General features: G+C 48.0%; 6 protein-coding genes across 6 annotated transcripts; 3 read left to right on the top strand and 3 right to left on the bottom strand.

The window, feature by feature from the left end:
- Positions 1 to 38: 38 nt before the first annotated feature.
- GGS25DRAFT_481677 (telomere stability and silencing-domain-containing protein) lies at positions 39 to 1,389 on the bottom strand. Its single transcript, XM_049260208.1, has one exon. The coding sequence runs from the start codon at positions 1,230 to 1,232 to the stop codon at positions 354 to 356; it is 879 nt and encodes a 292-aa protein (XP_049118941.1). The 5' UTR covers positions 1,233 to 1,389; the 3' UTR covers positions 39 to 353.
- A 195-nt stretch (positions 1,390 to 1,584) lies between these two features.
- GGS25DRAFT_184802 (Plectin/S10 domain-containing protein) lies at positions 1,585 to 2,940 on the top strand. The gene is made up of 3 exons (XM_049256660.1): positions 1,585 to 1,835; positions 1,936 to 2,366; positions 2,425 to 2,940. Exons 1-3 carry the CDS (start codon positions 1,797 to 1,799, stop codon positions 2,465 to 2,467), a joined length of 513 nt encoding a protein of 170 aa, XP_049118942.1. The 5' UTR covers positions 1,585 to 1,796; the 3' UTR covers positions 2,468 to 2,940.
- A 1,357-nt stretch (positions 2,941 to 4,297) lies between these two features.
- On the top strand, positions 4,298 to 6,722 carry GGS25DRAFT_481683 (GroES-like protein). Its single transcript, XM_049260209.1, has 9 exons — positions 4,298 to 4,921; positions 5,032 to 5,113; positions 5,172 to 5,271; positions 5,331 to 5,406; positions 5,477 to 5,564; positions 5,629 to 5,804; positions 5,861 to 6,027; positions 6,087 to 6,224; positions 6,287 to 6,722. The coding sequence occupies exons 1-9, from the start codon at positions 4,887 to 4,889 to the stop codon at positions 6,469 to 6,471; spliced, it is 1,047 nt and encodes a 348-aa protein (XP_049118943.1). The 5' UTR covers positions 4,298 to 4,886; the 3' UTR covers positions 6,472 to 6,722.
- Positions 6,723 to 6,902: 180 nt separating this feature from the next.
- GGS25DRAFT_519470 (uncharacterized protein) lies at positions 6,903 to 7,860 on the bottom strand (the record flags this gene model as incomplete). The annotated part of the gene is made up of 3 exons (XM_049263711.1): positions 6,903 to 7,088; positions 7,177 to 7,500; positions 7,618 to 7,860. The coding sequence occupies 3 exons, from the start codon at positions 7,858 to 7,860 to the stop codon at positions 6,903 to 6,905; spliced, it is 753 nt and encodes a 250-aa protein (XP_049118944.1).
- A 1,047-nt stretch (positions 7,861 to 8,907) lies between these two features.
- Positions 8,908 to 9,944, bottom strand: GGS25DRAFT_513399 (uncharacterized protein; the record flags this gene model as incomplete). The annotated part of the gene is made up of 2 exons (XM_049262873.1): positions 8,908 to 9,691; positions 9,742 to 9,944. The coding sequence occupies 2 exons, from the start codon at positions 9,942 to 9,944 to the stop codon at positions 8,908 to 8,910; spliced, it is 987 nt and encodes a 328-aa protein (XP_049118945.1).
- A 2,078-nt stretch (positions 9,945 to 12,022) lies between these two features.
- GGS25DRAFT_185141 (uncharacterized protein) lies at positions 12,023 to 16,461 on the top strand. Its single transcript, XM_049256662.1, has 3 exons — positions 12,023 to 13,106; positions 13,156 to 15,138; positions 15,197 to 16,461. Exons 1-3 carry the CDS (start codon positions 12,512 to 12,514, stop codon positions 16,117 to 16,119), a joined length of 3,501 nt encoding a protein of 1,166 aa, XP_049118946.1. The 5' UTR covers positions 12,023 to 12,511; the 3' UTR covers positions 16,120 to 16,461.
- The last annotated feature ends 856 nt before the right edge of the window (positions 16,462 to 17,317 follow it).

Here is a 17,317-nt window from a genome sequence, read left to right on the forward strand (position 1 = left end):
CTAGATTGTTGATTGATGCAGTGTGCTAGAAACTATTTGCCACACAGTAGTACGCATATCCGTTTGCTTTATAAGCTGAGATGATTTGTTTGGGTATAAGTAGGAGATGATATGGATAGGTAGGATAAGTTCATCGTGGTCAGAGGTAAATTGTGTACATAGGTTCCGGAGCGTGCCGAGTACCTAAATCAAGCGCTTATAGAGCAAAGGAGAGTTGACAACCGTTTGTCAGCTACAAGTCTCTCGAGAACGAAAGACAGCAGTTCACTTTGATCATGGTAATGTTACATTATACTATCTATGTTCATCTCGCTCATTCGTGGGTATCGTATTAAAATCTATTGGCCTCCTTCCTACTTGCTCTTCTCTTCCTCCTCTTCCTCGTCAGAGGAGCTCATAAATTCGTCATCCTCGTCGAAACTGGCGAATGCTCTCGTGAGCGGCTGCTTTGACGATGACGCTGTTGTTGTTGTTGGTCGCGTCGTAGTCTTGGATCCACTGGACTCTCCAGATTGTTCTGCTTCCTCTCCCTCACTCGATGTGTCTTCGTCCATATCCTCCGCGGAGGTCGAGCCATGGGATGTGCCGAGCAGATTGTCCTTATAATTGCCGGCCTTGATAGCAGCGAGCACTGCCTCGCGCGTGCGCTCGCCGGCCTCCTCCTTATCCTCGACCCACTTGCCGTCGAGCCTTCCCTTGGTGCTGTTCTTGATCTCGTGCTCCCGCTCGTCGGCGGCGTCGACGATCTGTTGCCACCGCGCGCGCCGCTTCTCCTTCTCCTTCTGCTCCATCTCGGGCTTGATGGCGAGGTACTCTGCGAGGGCCTTCGCCTCGTTGACGGTGCGCAGGCGGCGCCCGTCGAGGTTCCGGCTCGACCCGTTCTCGTCGCCGCGGTTCTTCTTCTTCTTCGACGACATCCGGCCGCCGGCGGCGCGCAGCTGCGAGCCGAAGCCGCCTTTGCCGCCGCAGAGGGGCAGGGAGAGCCGCAGGGAGACGAAGGCATCGGAGGAGGTGGCGCAGAGGGAGGAGACGAGGGAGCGGGAGTTGGGGAGGAGTTGCTTGTTGGATATGGTGGTGAGGATGAGGCGGGAATTTGTCGGGGGCAGGCGGTCTTCGATGCGGTGGTGCAGGTCGGAGAAGGTTGTGGTGGATGGGATGGGGAAGGATAGGGTAGGCGGTAGGCCTAGGCCTGAGAAGGTCGTGACGAACACGTTGATGTTTTCGGGCGCCATGGTGTGTGTGTGTCTTGTGTTGATATTGTTTTAGAAAGAAGGGGAAGACACGCTGTTTTGATGCTATTGTGCTGTATTGAGGATTGACGATTGAGCGTCGTTTATGTAAGTGGAAGTGGTGGCTAGCAACTGGGAAAGGCAGCTAAATAAATGTAGAAGAAGAAAGATTGGCTAGAATAAAAAGAAGAAGTGGATCGTTATGGCTGCATGCCATGCGCCAAGGCTTTTATCATATCGCTTATCAAAGACCCATGATTAGAATTTTATGGGGTGCATGTCTAGGTATCTATGTATCTATTACAAGCCACAAATGCAAACCTTGGATTCTAGAAAGTGGCTTCAGTAATGTAGACCCACATAGCCCAGCCACAATTGGTTTCTAACCCCCACTAAAGTTTTCCCACCTAGCAAGTGTCGCTTCCTTCTCCACCATAGGGTTTTTGCGCACAACCAAAAATTACTTGACCTTCAATTCATCGCAACGTCCATCAGCCTGCCGACTTCTCAATCAATCACGCCCATCCACCCAACTCAACATCTTGTCACCTACCAACAACCGCCAAGATGCTGATTCCGAAGGCTGACCGCAAGAAGATCCACGAGGTAAGAATTGCCAGCAACCAGTTTTTTTATCTTTTATATTAAATTGGTTCAAAACTCATGATGGCACATCGAAAAAACTAATGTTCGTGTAATTATACAGTACCTCTTCCGTGAGGGCGTCCTCGTCGCGAAGAAGGATTTCAACCTTCCCAAGCACCCCGACATCGACACCAAGAACCTCTTCGTTGTCAAGGCCCTCCAGTCTCTCAACTCCCGCGGCTATGTCAAGACTCAATTCTCTTGGCAATACTACTACTACACCCTCACCCCCGAGGGTCTCGACTACCTCCGCGAATGGCTTCACCTTCCTGCCGAGATCGTTCCTGCCACACACATCAAGCAGCAGCGATCGCACGCTCCTCCCCGTGGCATGATGGGTGAGGGTGAGCGCGAGCGACGACCATTCGGCCGTGGCCGTGGTGGTGACCGTGGTGATCGTGGCGACCGTGGCGACCGTGAGGGTGGCTACCGAAGACGTGATGCTGGTGAGGGTAAGGAGGGCGGTGCTCCTGGCGAATTCAACCCTCAATTGTAAGATATCCCCCCCCGTCCAATCGTGGCTCCATTCTTTACTAATACTCGTCAATAGCCGTGGTGGATTTGGCCGTGGCCGTGGCGCTCCTCCCTCGTAAGGAGCTTCTACTACTCTCTTAAAGATCCCTTCGACACACATGATAGCCGGCATGGACATGTACTCTAGGGAAGGGAGCACCTGCATAGTCTCGCCTCTACTCGCGTGATAGAAACCCGTGGGGGAAATTTCGGATGCACGGTTGGGAGTTATTAGGAGGCTAAATCCTCGGACATCAATGAATTATGGAAATGCTTTTGCCGTGAAAAAAACATTACATTATTTCCTATTAAAGCTCTTCGGGTCGGTGAAAATCAGTCAATCGCGTGCGAGTTGAGAGGCGCGAGACACAATTCGACAAGATTCCTCGTAGGGTGTAGTGGACATACGACCAGTGCTTGTTAGCATGGTTGAAATCCTTGTGCTCACGGAGGTCAGTAGGGAGACAGCTCAAAGATAATGAAGTTGTTTCCAACCGCCCACCGTGTCCCCTACCCTACGCCTTGGGCCATACGTGTAGTAAGGCCTCGCATCAGTTATACACACCAGATATGTATATGATACTGCATGTATGTAGGTATACGGCTCAGAGAAAATAGGGTTGTACGTGCCTGTTGAGTGTGTTAGTACTCTACCCGAAGCATCTAACCTTACATACATGTATGTATATGTGTATGTATGTATGCACGTCGATCTCCAGGTACATACCTATATTTCAGTAATTCCCCTTAGTGTATAAACAGGGGCGGATGCGACACCTTCCCGATTCTCTACCACGCTGTAAAATACTTGTAAAATAGGTAGGTACTTGTACCTTACCAGCTTCCCTTGCTTACCTACATAGTACGTAGTGGACTACGGAGAACCCCGCCAGTCTGGTGTTAAAAAAAAAAACATCCATGTATCTATAAATTCTTGTCTTGGACTTAACCTAGACAAATTTGACCGGCCGAGTTCATATGCCAAGCTCTATAGAAACCCCGATACACCCACCAATTATATATCCATGGATATTACCATTTTACCTACGATATCCGGGCCGAACACATCCAGTATATCTAGTTATACTAATGATTACTTGAGTGTCCCCGCGAATGCCTCTTGGTGCCAAGAACTCGTCACTAAGCAAGACATGGAGAACCTATGCTACCAAGCCGCCCAATGTCAAAGCAATGCTACACTTTTTATCTACGCCTACTTTCCTTATTTTCCAACTCGAGGCGGAGTTTGACGGGTCAGTCGACCGTAACATGAGATAAGTTTCGAAAATGTGTCAGCCACATCACGCCGCTTATTCAACAAATATATCCATGGATCCAATAGATTGAGGCATTAACCTCCAGGATTTCTAACCTTCGTCGTATAATATAAAAAACTCTCGGCTTTGCGGGGTGTCAAGTGACAACCAGAACTTTGGCCTCTCTCAACTCTCCCCTACCTAGCTGCTTAGTACATGCTTAACTTGATAATATTGAACTTAGAGAAAGTTTAATATTATTGACAAACGATATTCGTATTGATTTGCAGACTGAGCAAAAAACAAACAAACATACATGTCATAGACGGAGATACGAGATACCTACATGTAGCTACCGATAGACGGGAATCAACGCGGAGGCCCCCCTTTTATTCGGAGGGGGGAGTACGACGATGCTACAAAGACTTAAGCAAGATGACGTCGAACTCCGTTGCGACCAATATTCAAGTCCATTTTTTTAGTGACACAATGTCTTGCTACGCTACCTATTACGCCTACTACAACAAGGAGGAGTTAGAGTAGGAGTACTAGGTGAGGCAGTGACATCTCAAACTACATCTGGTACTAAGCCAGTAACCAAACTATTTTAAGGTAGACTCCGTCAGTATGCACTTGATCTATCCGACCTATATACTCGGTGGGTCTCCCTCATGTATATTAACACCAATCATTCATCAGCACTGGGGTCTAGCTTGTCAGGTTATCTGCGAGGTGAACGCATTCTTTCCTATAGCGGGGTGGTTATGGGCGTAGCTCTGAGCCAGTTGCCCCTCATTTACCCTCCTCTTCGTTCCAGATGTTACTATTACATCCATAGTCACAGTATTAGCAGGTATTAGTACTAACTATGTAGCATACTGTAAGCCCTTGTATAGTATGTATACGACTACTACTACATTCATACTTACAATCACGGTCATGGATGGAGGTACTACTACGATGCTTTGGAGCAAACTCCATGTCATCGCGGGAACCAATCCTATTACGAAGTGTACTTCCTTGGGCTGGGCTGGGGCTTTTGTTCCTATCCGTCTTTCCGCGCATACTTTAATAAGAAGACATCTTCTCCCGAGCTCATTCTTGTTTCGTTTCCCTTAATTTTCCTCCTTGACTCTAATAGCATACCTACCTTTGTTTCCCTTTACACAACATCATTTTTTGAGCATACCCCTCTTTCCCTCTACACAACATCCAACTCTTCTAAAAACCCAGAAAATTCGAAATGGCTTCCCTCCCCAAGTCCATGAAGGCTGTCCGGTAAGTTCTATTTATCTACTTTAAGCTCCATATCGTATATCAAGCTCAATGGGGCTATTTTGATCCACCCAGCTCCTGTCGCATTCAGCTAACAACGTCATACATCGTAGCTACGAGAAGCCGGAAGTTTGGGATATCGTCGATGTTCCTCTACCAACTATACGACCTGGAGATGTCCTAATCAAGGTCAAGGTAAGTCAATTTATGTGTCTTTTTGTATTTCAGTCCTAATAACACAAAATGACTGTAGGCCTGCGGTGTTTGCGGCACTGACCTACACATCCACGAAGGCGAATTCATTGCCGAGTTCCCTCTTATCCCTGGCCATGAAACCATTGGCGAGGTTGTCGGTTAGTTCACCTATGTATAATTCTATATTTGTTACAAGCCAGTTGACAGTTTTCAATAGGATTTGCCGACGGCGTGAAGGGCTTCGAGATTGGAGACCGCGTTGCAGCTGACAACTCAGAACTCTGTGGTCACTGGTGAGTTCATATTACCTTGTCGCTCTCTTAACTGAATAGGGCATGGCTGATTCGTGACACTTATAAAAAGCTTCTACTGCCGAAAAGGAGACGAGCTTCTCTGCGAAGACTTCAAGGCACACGGTGTCGTAGGATTAGATGGCGGTTTCGCCGAATACGTGCGTACTCTGTGCCTATACCAGAAATTCTTTGTAATGACTAACTAACTCTTCCCAATCCTAGGCCGCCTACCCTCAAGGTCGCCTGTTTAAGATCAAGAACCTCAGCAACATCGATGCTACCCTAATCGAGCCTGCCTCTTGCGCCATGCACGGGTTGGAGAAGATTGCACCGAAGGCTGGTTCTCACGCTCTGCTAATTGGTGCTGGTCCTACCGGCCTCATGATGGCACAGTTCCTGTACGAGATACAATTCTCTTTTTCTAATGGAGAACAATGCTGATTACAAGCAACAGAAAACTTAACGGTGTTTCGCAATTGACGATTGCCGCCCCTGAAGGCCAAAAGATGGAGTTGGCCAGGAGCCTCGACGCCGCCGATCACTACGTACCCCTCTCCCGCGCAAACGCCACACCGCAATGGGAACAGATCAAGAAGGACAACCCGTACGGCTTCGATATTGGTAGGTGGTGTTTAGAATCTTAACTATGGGAAATAGCGCTAACACACATACACACACAGTCGTGGAAGCCAGCGGCAGCGTCAAGGTCCTCGAGGACGCCATCCACTACGTCCGCCGCGGCGGCAAGCTCGTCTGCTACGGCGTCTACCCCAACGCCGGCCGCGTCTCGTGGCCCCCGTCCAAGATCTTCGGTGATGGTAAGTCTTGGCCCCATACCGATTCATCTAGAAGTAGAACAAAATTAATAGCAGTATCGCAGAAATCACCATCGTCGGCTCCTTCTCCGAAACCTTCATGTTCCCGGCCACCGTCGACTACCTCGACAGCGGCAAGGTCAAGACCAAGGGCATCGTCAACAAGGTTTTCAAGCTCGAGCAGTGGGGCGAGGCGCTCCAGAGCATCCGCGACAAGTCGGCTATCAAGGCTGTTATCGCTTTTGACTAATTTTTTTGGCTTTGCTTTTGCCTAAGAGGGTTTGGACTGGGGCTTGGAAGCGTGGGTTAGGCTAGGTTAATGAAGAAAACCTTGGAACATGTCAAAATGTTGTCGAAGAGTTAGTTAGACAGAACTGCTGGAGGGAGGAAGTTGGAATAACGTCTCTACCTAGGTAGTACCTATCTTGAATGAAATGAATCAATAAATAGAATGAATAATTTAAAAAAAAAAAAAAGAAAGATTATCTGATATCCCACCAACCACCCCACCCTGTTTACTTTTGATCATCCAGTCGATGAAAGTGATAGTCATGTCTGGGGGTTTAGTCCAGCCAATAGGAGACTAACTATACGGCGTCCCGAATAGGGATTGCGGGAACTCCATCCCATCAAGCAAGCGGAGTAACTACTGTGTACCTACCTACCTACCTACCTACCTGGCTAATCTAAACAAACGCAGATGCCAGATGCGAAAAAAAGGGGAATGGATGGATGCTCATTCGTCGGACGAAGCTTGTTGCGGTCAATATAAGCATCGACGACCCCACGACCTTGATGGCCAGTGTCCCCAGTCCCCGTCGTTTCGTTTCGTTTCGTTTCGTAGCCTAGGGCGATCGCCGCGGGTACCTGGTTGGGTATGCAATGCAGGCTTACTTTATTTTAACGACTCGGCTTGTTTATACCTAGGTTGGGCCTTTGTATCGGTTTTACCTACGTCGATGTTGGAGTCGTGGGGTTCTTGCTTGATTATGCGCTTGGGCTTGGGGTCTTTTGCTTTTGCTTTTCCCGTTTTCTTCCTTGGCTCTTTCCCCTTCACACTCTCCTTGTCCTTGTCCTTCTCTTTCTCTTTGCCTGCCTCTTTCCCTTTGCTTTGCCATACCCAACTCCCATTCTCATTCTCATTCCCATTCATCTTTAGGGGCTGGAGCTGGAGCTGGAGCTGGGGTTGGGGTTGGGGAGGGGGAGGAGATGGCGGTGCAGGAAGAGGAGGGTATCCATCGAAAGTCATTTTGTGATGGAGGATCTCGGCGATGCATTCCTGGGCGATAGGAAAATGGGACGGAGAATGTTAAGTTATGGTTGGAGTGGGTAGTAAGGATGGGGATGTGGAAAGAGTGAGGAAGTGGGAGACAAGGAAAAGGGGGCGAGTATTCACCAGGGCTTGCGCCTGTCGCTCGAGCACATGAATATGCGAGGCTTGGTACCCGTACGGTGGTTGGTTGTGGCTTTCATCAGAGCCTGGGGAAGTGCTGCTGTTGGAGTCGGTTTGTTGGCCGTCGACGGTGATGGTGGGAGAAGCGGATGGGGATCGAGGCTTCCTGCCTCGTCGGTAGGGATGGTCACGTCGGGATTGGCGACGGAGGAAGGCTTGGAAGAGTTTTTGGTCTATGTGTGGCATTTTGCTATATTCTTTTGGAAGAGGTGGATGTATTTCTTACGGAAGGGAGAAGAAGAGGAATGGGAAGAGAGAGGAGAAAAGGGGGATATAAGAGTATAGGTTAGGTAAGTCGGAAGGTGGACAAGTAGGTTCTAGGCAACAGTGAGAAAAAGTAAAATATGAGGTAGGGAATGAGGTAGGTATACCGAGTTAACGGAGCTGGCTGTCTAGCTAGAGAGGTACTGAAATTCACGGCGGAAATTCTATGATGGAAATTGTAGATCGGAGGTACCGGATCTGGCCGGTAACTTGCCCCGGCACGGGCTTGCACGGAGTGTGATGGCAGGGATTTGGGGTGGGTGTGTGAACGCCTCCGATCACCATGCCCTGTCTTGGCTAGTGGGTAGGTATAGAATGGAGTGATGTTAACAATCGTATTACCTATTGAAGCTCTTGCTAGTTAGGTAGGGAATATTTATCGGGGCAACTGGATTATAATCGTTTGTGGGGGTCCGTTTATGGCAGCAGGCAATGATTACTGAAGACTCATCCCTCACTTATGCCTATAACGACCCCTTATCCCATAATCTTATACACACTCGTAACGAGCGCTGACTAGAACAACAGTTATGGGTTCACCCTGCTTCATATTGGGGACAGAGGTATCGCTTATACTATCTAACGGGTTGCCGTGAACTACTTTCTGAGCCGTCCCTTAAAGATACATCGTCGATATACCAAGTTTACTAAGGAATTTATCTACGCGGTTTAACTACGCTTTACTTTATGATTATCAGGGGAAGAAGTATATGTGCCTTGTGGTGGAATTACTGCAGATGCTACTCATGGGGCCTTTGAGGCAAATAAATACATTCTGTTTTTCCGAGACAGAATCGGTTCTTCATTGCCTAGCCAGGGGCTTCGTTATTCAGTCTGCTTAACTCCCAACCTAGTATCGGACCCTCAGTATCATGCTGCGTAAGTCATCACTTCTTGCAAGTCATCACTTCTTGCAAGTCATTATGCCCCTAGGATATCCGTTCCGCCTCACAACCTTCTGACTTGCGTCTAGATCCAGGTACCTTTCTTCCAGAACTTTCCGCGCCAGCGAAATACCTCCGGGGATTCTTCAAAGGGGTCCACATACTTCATCCCCAGCGCCTTGCGGATCTTCCATATACCCATGATCGGCACATCGATGGCCCTGATCGTCTCATCGCACCACCCGGCACCCACGCATCCCAAACCCACGAGCCGCGTTTTGCCCTCTTCGAGCTCGCCGACCCAGGTCACGGGCCCGTGGAAAGAGGCTTCGAAAGACTCGCACCGAATGTCCAGGTTTCCTCCGAGGGTGGCGAAGGTGTTGTCGTCCTGGTCGCGGATGTCGAAATAGCACCGGCCGAAGCTGAGCTCAACCGGGCTCGGGTTCTTGACGTGGAGCACGACGGTGAGTTTGGCCGAGGTGGCTGTGCGCACGCTGCTGGCGCTCTTCACGCTGACGGCCGGGCCGTCCATGCCCGGCATCGGGATCTCCCGCTCGTATCGGATGGGCTTGGGGCCTACGCCAAGAGTTGCGGCGGAGATGGTGGCGCTGCCGTTCTTGAGAGAGAGCACGGCGTTGGGGCCTTTGATGACGAGGGCGATGAAGGCCTGGAGTGCTTGCTTGTCCGTGATCGTCACTAGCTGCTTGGCTACCTCGATGGGGATACCGCCGGGAGCTGTCTCGAGCTCGGGGAGAGTCATGGTGCCGAAGCTGCCGGAAGGGCCACAGAGCTCGATCGTCATGGGTGAGAGTGTGGCTCGTATGGGCCCGGTGTTTGAAGCGCGGGCTGCGAGGGATACGCGGAAAGAACTGTGTTTTAGATTAGTGATGGGTAGATTGAGAGAGGGGGGGGGGCCTACTCTTCTGTCGCATTGCTAATTCGAATTAAAGTGATATCTAGCTTACTGTGCTTCAGTATAGCGTTGATAATGCGTTGAAATGCGATCTCCATCTCGTGAGCATGTTGCTGTATAATTCCTTGGAAGCTGTAGTCGACGAGGGAGGATTCTTGAGAAGACAGCTCTTGTCTGCTAGGCTTTACACGGAGATGTGAGCTGTCCATTGTGCCTTGTGTTTGCTCAAAGCTAGGTTTCTCAAGGTTACTACTTGGCATTGTTACTCAAAAGTTTCAACATTGGAGGTTGTCCAAAGTTGAGTGGCAGCCCTACGAATGGACAGTGAGTTGGTTGGTTGAGGTATTGCACAATGCACACAGAAGCTTGGCTCTGAGTGGGCATGTGAACGGGGTTGTAGTGCTACTCTTACAAACATCGTGGGGTTGTTCCTATGATGTGTGAAAGCTATCACTTCTGGTGGCATTCCATCGCACTCGTGGCCATCTTCTATAAAATTTAGACTGCCTGAGGAGGGTGCTTAGATAGGTGCCTGAGTAGGTCGATATGCCTCCCTTAGGACTACCACAATAGGTGACATTAGCATAGTTAGATGCCTACCTATCGACCTACCTGCCTAGGTGCCTGTGGTTTTAGTTTATGATCATTGTTCGAGACAAAGTTTCCTTTTGGCTGTGGGTGGAATTAAATTGAGTTGCTCTCTTGTGCTTTTGTTTTTGCTTTCTTCATCTCAGTCATCAAGAGACAACACAAGCTCAACGTCAGATAAGCACCGCATCCGTTAAGCTCAAGCCATTTAAGTAATGCCTTAGGTAGAGGGACCTTTAAAATACTAGCTTAGCTTAGATTAATGGCATTAAAGGACCTCGTATTCGTTTTCTCTATGGGGCCTTACGAGGCTTTACGAGAAGACGATTTCGTTGCCCTGATTCTTACTTTATCGACCCCTAAAAAATGTTCGAACCTTGAAAGGGGGTTGTCTGTCTTGAATGGCAGTTGAACCCTTTTGAACTAGACTCAGTGACAAAGCTTGTCTTATGCGTGTTACTTGTGGGGGCCTGGATACTCGTGCTTGTGCTTAATTTTTAAAACTGATGTTATAAGTAATCCCCACTAGATGGAATGATGTTATCTATGTGCAGTAAGTAACTACCTAGAACGGTTCAGAAGAGTCATATTAGTGACCTTATATATGATGTTGTCAGAGCAAACCAAAGTTGTATTGTTAGGATCCTGTTTAGTTAAGATACAACATCATTGGCCAAATGCTGTCAACTGGCGTTCTGATATATCCTTTAATGAAATCCGACTTCTCTTTTCGAAATCTTCAAGTAGACGTGAAACTATCAACTTGTCCATTGAAGGAGCACAAAGAGAGAGAGAGAGAATTAACTCGTACGACTTGACTTGCGGTGGCCATAATATTGATTTATTTGCAGAAAGAATATTGTATCCGGTGTAGTCGTCATTGCAAATGTCTTTACTATTAGGGCTGTGTTTAATAGTAGCTGCGCAAGTTGGCAAGGTTAGCGAAGTAGGCTATTTACTTGGGTACACCATTATGTAACCCAGTAAGGGCCAGCACTGCCAGGTCCTGTTGGGCATCATTACATAGTAATCACTCCTGGTTTCGCAGAGTCCCGTCTTTGAAACTTGACACTTGCTGAGTTCCTTCCACTCGACAGGCTTAAGTATGTACATATCATAAGATAGTAAGGTAGTAGTTATAGGTACCCATATGATCCATGGATATCATTATTATGTATGTACGATCGCAACGACCCCATTCTGTAAGCTACAAAGGGGGATCATGAGCATGTACATGTACCTAAACATGGGGAAATGACTTGAAGTACATACAGTACGTGCAATATTTGTATGTACAATACGAAGTACATGTATCACAGGAACCCCCAAAACCCGGTACCCCCCAGATTTTGCGTCAGCAGGCAGGTAATCTGTAAATTGCCATGTCGTTCTTGGCCCGCCTGAATTATTATTGTAAGCACCTACCTTCAGCTGCACTTAGCATCAGACTGTTCTGTGAGACAAGCTGAGAAGCTTACCAGCTGACCCTTGTATCTCCTGTGGGGAACTGGGGCAGGTGGGGGCATCCAATGTTCATATGTACATGAAAAACTGCCAGGGTAATTGTACCTGTCACTTTGATTTTATCGGGGCTTCGGGAAGCGGCAAGCGTTATGATTAGTCCATTAGTTATTAGTCTTTTTTTCTTTAAAGTAGGTAGGCTCTGGCAGGCACTGTAGCTACATAGTTCGATACGTACTTCAAATTCTAAAATGCTAAATACCATGAGCTTAGGCAATTTCAATTTGATTTAATTAACTCTCGCATCTTTTCATTAACAAAAAAAAAGAAGATATGAGTATATTGATTTATGTCTTACCCAAAGAACTTATATGAAAGATTGTGCTTCTAGATCTAGACCAATTTGGCTATCTCGAATTGGTGTTGGCTTTTTCATCACCGGGTTTGAGTCTTGTCTTGTCTTGTCTTGTCTCGGTACTGTTGGTACGTAAGGTACCTACGTAAGGTACGACGGATTAGAATTGCAAGGCTCTCCTACTTTTTGCTTGCTCACCCAACTCTCCTGAGTCCAATCTAACTTACTTGCTTGCCTCCATTGAGGTTTCTATCTCTACTTACAGGTAGAGCAAGTGTACAGATGCAGACATAATCGTCCTTTCTTGGTGCTGGGCTTTTCCCACATTTCTGCAATTACGACATCCTTACGAGCTTCTCGAGCAAGACCAATATGTCTTCCCGTCCTAATCGGCCGGGTCGACCGACTTTAGGCCCTTTTGACTACCCGTTTCGTGATCCCTCGATAAACGAGCAGCTCCGTCGTCCAAGATCCAATTCAAGGCTTCCCGAATTCAACCCTCTCAGGAATACTCAAGTTCATGTCGAATCAAGCTCCGACGACGACGATATCCCTGTTCCAAGCACGAAACGACCCTCCCAACATTCCCGTTCAATGAGCCACCCATTTCCTTCGTTATTTTCCAGTAAGAAGAGGAAGAATGCTAGGCCTGGCAACGAGGAATTTGTCGACGACGACAGTCCTAGGCCTAAGGGACAGCAGAATCTACACCAAAACCCACCTCCTAGAAGAATACCGCGCGGGCCAGGGGACTTCGCGACAGGGAACTGCATGACATGTGCTAGTTTGGTCAGATGGCCGAAAGAGTTACATATCTTTAGGTGTACCATTTGCTTAACAATAAACGATCTCAAGCCATACGATCTTGCTGCTAAGAACACTGGCACCCAACTAAATCCCAGTCCAAGTGGCTCGTTACAACCAAACGAAAGTATAGTCGGCCCTGCGCGGCATCTCTCGCAACCCCGTAGGTCTCGCTTTATCCTCAGGAAATGTGCTATTACTTACCATCACAGCAACCTCGATATCTCTCGATCGTACGAGACACCTCGTTAAGCAGTGCTTGCGTTCGACGTTACAATCTTGGATGTCGACACGATCGTACCAAGACCACTCTGAATCTCCACCGGACCGAATCGCACCCCGACCACCTAATGAGGGCTTTCCACGGCGCGATTCTCCTAGTCAGCCAGGTGGCTCGCCCCCTGCAAACGCAAGTCCGCCTAGTTATATTTACAATGCCGTGTTCGACGATTTCGCCGATCTCAATATTGAACCAAATCCGTTAAATAACGACGCACCTATAACGAGATCGTATTCTACATCCTTTCCCGATACAAGGAGTTCGACTTTTCCTGCTGTTAGTCAAACAGGAGAGCCTAGCTCCAAACCAGACACTACAGCTTTCCAGACAGAACCCAAGAAGGTGTTTAGGAAATTGGAGGAGTACCTCGTATCATGCTTTAGTTCTCATGCGTGTATCAATCATTCGTTCGTCACTCGCCATATGAGTGCTAACTCTAGAATTCCCTCCGAGGTCGTAAAGAAACGAGTCGTGGAAAATAAGAAGGAACCGATTCGCGATGACACGCCTATATCAGAGCTCGACCCCAAATTGTTGCTTCTAGGCGACTTCGCTGAGAATGGTACGTGGTGGACTGGAGGCCAAGAGGAACCTTTGCCTTCCAAAAACCCACCCCGTCGAAAGGAAGATGTACCTTCCATAGTGACGACTAGATCTCCCCGAATTGATTGGGCCGCAGTCATGGAATGGTATCACGTAGTAATTAACACAGCTGAGTCCTGGTCAGAAGTCTACTCGGAGATGTTGCAGCAGGAACCATCCCAACGGTTAGCGGACGCAAGGCTACAACAGTTCGAAGCGCTGGCCATCACGGCTCAGGAGCATATCCAACGAGTTCTGTTGAAGTGCACAGAAGTGCTATTAAAACGCCCTGGACGATTGTTGGCTGAGCCTCAGGACGTACGCTTCTTAATCTTGATGCTGGCCAACCCACTCCTCAGTTCAGGGTCTAAATCCTACACGGGTCAATACCAACGTTCAAGCAAGGGAAAAGGTGTAGCCGCAGAAAACGATCCAGAGGCTCAACCAAAATCACCCCCCGGAAGACATTCAGGAATTATAAAGCGAATTCTCGGTTTGCTGGCAAATTCATCTGAGCAATGTCATCATCATCTAGTCCCGTGGCTCTCTAGATTGCCCGAGCCCCTTTTCCTTCAGACAAAGGATCTGATTAGTGGCTTCATTACGTATCGGTTGAACCATCAGAGTGAGAAAAGGGTGGAACCGCAGATCGACGTAACAGGCGGTTTGATCCCGCAAATGTCTAATTCGCGTACTGGAAACACGCCGGCAACGCTGCATGCTGCCTTGGAAGCATCGAAAGCGTCCAAGAAGCAAAAGCAACCTGTTGAACCGAAGCGTGCGGCATATACAGACGACTGGCAGATCAAAGCTGCTGCAAGAGTAATGGCCCTCATATTTGCTGCAAACAATTTAACGTACATCCGCCGCACTGACAGATCAGATGGACGTAACCATAACCATTTGTTATCGACCAGTGATTTTTATAATTCGATGGTCGACTGCTTGGACTTCAAAGCTGATTATGAGCTATGGGAATCGAAAAGGGGCAGGTTCGCCTTTTGCCAATATCCATTCTTTCTGAGTATATGGGCCAAAATACAAATACTAGAGTTCGATGCGAAACGACAAATGGCTGGAAAGGCGAGAGAAGCTTTCTTTGACAGCATATTGACGCATAGGAACTATACGCAATATCTTGTTCTTAGCGTCCGTCGAGAATGCCTCGTGGATGATAGTCTCAAGCAGGTGAGCGAAGTCGTTGGTAGTGGTAGCGAGGACATTAAAAAAGGTCTGCGAATTGAATTCCAAGGAGAAGAAGGCGTCGATGGAGGAGGGCTTCGAAAAGAATGGTTCCTTCTACTCGTGAGAGAGGTATTTAATCCTGACCATGGTATGTACCCCCCCTCTTCCCGCCGCGTTGTAAGATCATTTCTAAAACGTTATCCCAGGTCTCTTCGTTTATGACGAGGACTCGCGTTTCTGCTACTTCAACCCGAATACTTTTGAGACATCTGATCAGTATTTTCTCGTGGGAGTGCTGCTGGGGCTGGCTATATATAACTCAACCATCTTAGACGTCGCTTTCCCACCCTTTGCTTTTCGAAAGCTGCTCGCATCCGCGCCTCCTCCTGCGGCTGGTGCGCCAGCACACTCCCGTCCTACCATGAACTATACCTTGGATGATCTAGCCGAGTTTCGTCCAGCCCTGGCCAGGGGACTTCGCCAACTGCTGGATTTCGAAGGAGATGTTCAATCTACCTTCTGCTTAGATTTTGTTATCGAAGTCGAAAAGTATGGTACTAGGGTCAGAGTACCTCTTTGCGCAGGGGGTGAGACCAGAATGGTTACGAATGCCAATCGACGAGATTATGTCGACCTTTACGTCCGATATTTACTTGATACTTCGGTTACTCGACAGTTTGAACCGTTCAAGCGCGGTTTCTTCACCGTCTGTGCGGGTAATGCATTGACACTTTTCAGACCGGAGGAAATTGAGCTGCTTGTGCGCGGTTCGGACGAGGCGCTAGATATCTCCTCACTGAGGGGTGCCGCTATTTATACCGGCTGGCCAAAACATGTAAACCCCGATATAGAGCCAACAGTGCAATGGTTCTGGGGTACATTTGAAAGAGCTTCGCCCGTGGATCAGCGTCGGTTGTTATCGTTCATAACGGGCAGTGACCGCATTCCCGCTATGGGTGCAGCGTCCCTCGTTATACGGGTCAACCTTCTAGGCGAGGATGAAGGGCGATTTCCTTCAGCGAGGACATGTTTTAACGTTTTGTCCTTATACCGTTATACCTCGCGAGCGAGACTGGAACAGTGCTTGTGGCGGGCGGTGAATGAAAGTGAGGGATTCGGGCTCAAGTGAAGGCGCCAACAGGAACATGTACTCATGATTGCATTCGCGTTGGCGTTCATGGACTCGGGACGACTGCTAGATGGTGTATGGGTATACCCACGGATGTTTCCTTGGGATGACCGTTTCCTACAATCAACGCGTGCTTGTGGTAGGACTTTGAACCCATCAGTGGCTTTGGAGCCCAAAGACTATACCCCAGAGGCTATATTACTATCATCGCAATATATGACAGCTATGTCCAGTGACCAATGGAAATCCGATGCACAATCAATTGATAGTCTCGTGTAGAATGCCCTTACATCGGAGAGGTTTGCCAACTAAGATGCGTGTAGCAAGCCCTGATATACAGCTAAGGGATGGATAGCATACTACGTAGTAGATCTGTCCTACTTGACCATGATGTTGAATAGCTACCTACTCTAGGGGCAATGAAGGGAGTAAGTAGTTGTAGTAACGAGCTTATAAGCTGATGCAAGTCGACATCATAGCTAATGATGCCACACAGGGATAGGTAGCCGCTTGCGACTCGTAACTATCTCTATACATACATGTCTAACCTAGGGACCTACCAAGCATGATGTTTTCGTTGCACCAAAAGAGTAACTCTAAACTTACCTGTCTCTAGTATCTCTAGGCTAGGCAGGCTAGGCTAGGCACATCTAAACTTCAAATATTCGGTCTTTGTCTAGTACCTAGTCAATAGCTGCAGGATGGATTGGATAGATAGATATGGCTCCTATGTACATGGCGTATATGGGATACCGAAACGTGGTTATCATGTTGTTGTTGTTGTTGTTGTTCCTGTTATTGTTGCTGTTGTCTTGGTGCGTTCGTTGTAGGTAGTTGCTTGCTTGCTTGCTTGAGGCTATCCTCAATTCTGCTCGTGGCTTGTCTTTCAAACACGAAATATTACGTAGGTTCATTTGGGGCAAATAGTAGTTGTCGGTATACTAGGATCCACTGGATGCGTTGCTTGGCTATTGAAAATAAGAAGAATTAACGGGAGTGAGGGAAACCTCGGAGGGTTTTTAGAATGTTATGTAGCTTGGCTGACGTACATATCGGTTTACTGGGTTTCGTATTGCGGTTGGCCGGGGCATATGTAGAAAATAAGTTCTTTATTGTTCAATCACGAAATATGCCTACGCCTGCTCTGATCGAGGCCTTAAAGTGAAGCGGGTGAAGTGCAGTAGTTATGCCCAGGTAC

The sequence above is a fragment of the Hypoxylon fragiforme genome (genome assembly GCF_022984875.1).
Source record: "Hypoxylon fragiforme strain CBS 206.31 chromosome Unknown GGS25scaffold_3, whole genome shotgun sequence".
In the NCBI taxonomy this organism is placed as follows: Eukaryota; Fungi; Ascomycota; class Sordariomycetes; order Xylariales; family Hypoxylaceae; genus Hypoxylon; species Hypoxylon fragiforme.